This window comes from Notolabrus celidotus, chromosome 6 (genome assembly GCF_009762535.1).
Source record: "Notolabrus celidotus isolate fNotCel1 chromosome 6, fNotCel1.pri, whole genome shotgun sequence".
NCBI lineage: Eukaryota > Metazoa > Chordata > Actinopteri > Labriformes > Labridae > Notolabrus > Notolabrus celidotus.
Window position 1 is genome coordinate 36,970,532 of NC_048277.1, and position 3,722 is coordinate 36,974,253.

The 3,722-nt window shown below is 47.4% G+C and overlaps 1 protein-coding gene across 1 annotated transcript; it reads left to right on the top strand.

The window, feature by feature from the left end:
- Positions 1-325: 325 nt before the first annotated feature.
- On the top strand, positions 326-3,507 carry LOC117814694 (kelch repeat and BTB domain-containing protein 13). Its single transcript, XM_034686163.1, has 2 exons — positions 326-363; positions 1,769-3,507. Exon 2 carries the CDS (start codon positions 1,879-1,881, stop codon positions 3,337-3,339), a length of 1,461 nt encoding a protein of 486 aa, XP_034542054.1. The 5' UTR covers positions 326-363; positions 1,769-1,878; the 3' UTR covers positions 3,340-3,507.
- Positions 3,508-3,722: the final 215 nt, after the last annotated feature.

Here is a 3,722-nt window from a genome sequence, read left to right on the forward strand (position 1 = left end):
AGTTCCTGATCCACTGCTTCCTGGTTTGGCCACGTTGTTTGCATCATGTTGGGCTTTTGGTATTTTAATAGGTAAGTTCACACGGTGGTGCAGCGAGAAGGTTCCTCGTTCAGGCAGGTGCTTTTCTGTGTGGAGTTTGCATGTCCTCCCCGTGCATGTGTGGGTCCTGCTTCCTCCCACAGTCCAAAACCATGCTCACCAGGTTAATTGATCACTCTAAATTGCCCGTAGGTGTGAGTGTCTGCATGAATGGTTGTCTGTCTCTCCATGTTGGCCCTGGGATGGGTTGGCGACCTGTCCAGGGTGTACCCTGCCTTCCACACAAAGTCAGCTGGGATTGGCTCCAGCAGGCAAACTAAACAGGTGAGGAACAGGTAGAGAATAGTTCTGCAGGTCGAATTGAAGAGCGTGAGATTTGAAGGCAAGGTTGCCAGGTCTAGGCGACAAAATCCCCCCATTGGCTAATCAAAAGTAGCCAAAAGCCACAATATTGAAAAGGAGCCTGTCAAAGGAAAGTCTCACTGAATATAATGCCATTCAAGTGTACACTATTAATGCTTTCATCATCAAAAGAATTGCAATATTTACAAAATAACACCACAAAGTCTATACCAGCACTGACTGTCGTACCTAAAGTCTCTAAAAGTAGTATGGGAGGTAGAACCTTCAGTTATCAGGCCCCTCTCCTTTGGAATCATCTACCAGTCAGGGTCCGGGAGGCAGACACCCTCTCTACTTTTAAGAGTAGGCTTCAAACTTTCCATTTTGATAAAGCTTATAGTTAGAGCTGGATCAGGCTTGGACCAGGTCTTAGTTATGCTGCTAGTTAGGCTTAGACTGACACACTGGGATCCTGTCTTTCCCTCTCTCTCCTCTCTCTGCCTGTCTCTCACTTTAACTCTTCCTGTCCCATTAAAGTTACTAACCATAGACCTTTCTGGAGTCCCTGAGCTCCCTTGTCCCGTAGGTTTGCTCTGACCTGCTGCTGTGGACGTGCCAGACTCCAGCTGCTATAACTACTACTATCCGTCTCTCCACTATCATCTTTCTTTCTCTCTTTCTTTCTTTCCTTTTTTATTCCTTTTTCCTTTTCTTCCTTCCTTTCTTCCTTTCTTTCTTTGTTCTTTCCATGTTTCTTCATCCTTTATGTCTCCTTTTCTTTTTCCGTCCTTTCCTTCTGTCTTTCCTTCACAATTTATTCTCCTCTTTTTCTTTCTTTCCTTCTTTCCCTCTCTTTTCTCTTTTCTTAGACCTTTCTGGAGTCCCTGAGCTCCCTTGTCTCGTAGGTTCCTGCTGCTGTGGACGTGCCAGACTCCAGCTGCTACAACTACTACTATCCGTCTCCCCACTATCATCTCTCTCTCTCTCTCTTCATCTCCCTCTATCCCTCTCTCCAACACGGTAGGTCTCAGCAGATGTGTGTCTAACATGAGTCTGGTCCTGCTGGAGGTTTCTGCCTGTTAAAGGAAGTTTGTCCTAGCAGACCTGGCAACCCTGATTTGAAGTGACGGTAACCTTCGTCATTTGGTGCATTTCCCCCAAAAGATTACAGTGGAGTCAACACAGAGTTTTTTACAGGTGAAACTAACCTACGTGAGTGATTCAAACATTGTGCCTGGTTGTTTAGAATATATAAAACAAAGGCCCAGGTTTAAACGTCCCGTATTGTCTCTTTAAGTCTGCAGCAGATATACTCTAGGGTTCAGTTGTCCCACTCCTGTCACCACCATGAATGTGACCCCAGTCATTTGTTCTGTTCTATGTTTAGCTGCGACTATTTTCGAAGCTGTGAAACAACTGAGCCGCTCTGAAGAGAGAAGCTGCTTCCTACCGAGTCGCTCCTCTGCAGCTCCACGAGGTGACTTTGGGAAACTTCTCATGTCATTTTCATGCCGGATCTTTAACTCTGTGATGTCAGCAAACGGAAGTGAAGCAGAAACCGACAGCAGCTGTGACGGTGCAGACGGAAGACACGCCTCTGGTCCTGTATCGGCTAAACTAACGGTTGTGGTTGGAAGCACTCACTTCTCTGAGGAGAAGATGTTCCTCGTTCAGAGCTGTGACTACTTCCGGGCTCTGTACCGCTCTGGGATGAAGGAGTGTCGGCAGGAAGAAATCCACCTCAACGGTCTGCGTGCCCGGGGCTTCCTTATCGCCTTGGCGGTGCTTCGAGGTGAGAAGCCCGCCCTGGATGGAGACGATATCGTCGAAGCTATTGAGTGTGCTGCTTTCTTGCAGGCGGCGTCGCTCACCACGCATCTCATCAACCTCATCGACTCTGACAACTGTTTGCTGATGTTTCACACCGCTGCGACCTTTGGCCTCATGGACCTTTACCACGCTGCTGCGCTCTTCATCCGCAGCATGTACACCGACCTGGAGGCGGAGGTGAAGAAATCCTTACCATCAGAGCTGATCTCCTATGTGGAGTCTTTGACCCCGAGTGTCTTCGCAGCTGTGGGGGCCCATGTGACCTGCGTTGGGGATGAAACTGTCCACGCTGCCTCCAGGACCGTCTGCTACCTGGACGAAACCGGGAACAGCTGGAAGGTGTTGACAGACCTTCCTCTTCAGGCCAGCACCTCCATGGCTGGAGTGACTGTTCTCGACAACAAACTCTACATAGTCGGAGGAGTTCACGGACTGCACAAACAAGTCGTTGACGCTTGTTTCTGCTACGACGTGAAAGACGACAGCTGGAGCAGGATCTCCAGTCCGGCACAGCGGCGATACAACTTCAGCCTTGTGGGTGTGGGCGATCGTCTTTACGCCGTTGGAGGAGAGTATGAGCGGACAGTGATGTCGTCCGTGGAAATGTACGACGTGACGACTGAAAGGTGGGAGTTTGCTGCGCACTTACCTCGACCTGCAGCAGGAGCAGCGTGCACCAAAGCAATGAGCAGGATCTTTGTGTGTTTGTGGAAGCCAATGGAGACCACAGAGATCTACGAGTACATCTCAAGGAAAGACGAGTGGCGGCTTATTACGACGTTGATCAGGCACCAGAGCTACGGCCACTGCATGGTCGGCCACAGAGACAACCTGTACGTCATGAGGAACGGGCCGTCGGACGACTTCCTGAGATGCCTGATGGACTGTTACAGTCTGAGCTCTGGTCAGTGGTCGTCTCTGCCTGGACACTTTGCAAACAGCAAAGGTGCTCTGTTCACGGCCGTGGTGAGAGGCGACTCTGTGTTCACGCTGAACAGGAGCATGACTCAGGAGTTCGCCGTGGACAGTAAAAACTGGAAGCCCCGGCGTCAGATGAAGGGTTTCCCCAGAAGTGGATCTGTTTGGACGTTTATGCTCCAGCTGCCGGACGCTCTCACGCTGAAGTAACTTTTTCATTCTTTATTGGATCTAAATGAAGTGAGTTTTTTTCACTTAAAAACATGTTTTTTTACCTTTTGTTCAATAAATAAAAATGAAATCTGGGAGCAGTCCTGCAGACTCAGGTTTACTCTTGTAGTTTGAAGTGTTTGTATTCTAATAAAGTCCAGGTATGACTTCCCATGTTTGGTTTATACTCTTACACTGATAAGATAAGATAAGATAAGATGAGATAAGATAAGATATTACTTTATTGATCCCCTGGGGGAGAAAATCAGTTGTTATAGCAACCCAGACATAAGTACAATCAAGAAGAAGTTTCAATAAGTAAAATGAAATAAAAAAAATAAAAATAAAAATAAATTAAATAAATAAAAAAAAATAAAATAAAT

What these genes read in the sequence shown, in the direction of transcription:
- LOC117814694 (XM_034686163.1), top strand. Translation starts at nt 1,879, where the DNA reads ATGTCATTTTCATGCCGGATCTTTAACTCTGTGATGTCAGCAAACGGA.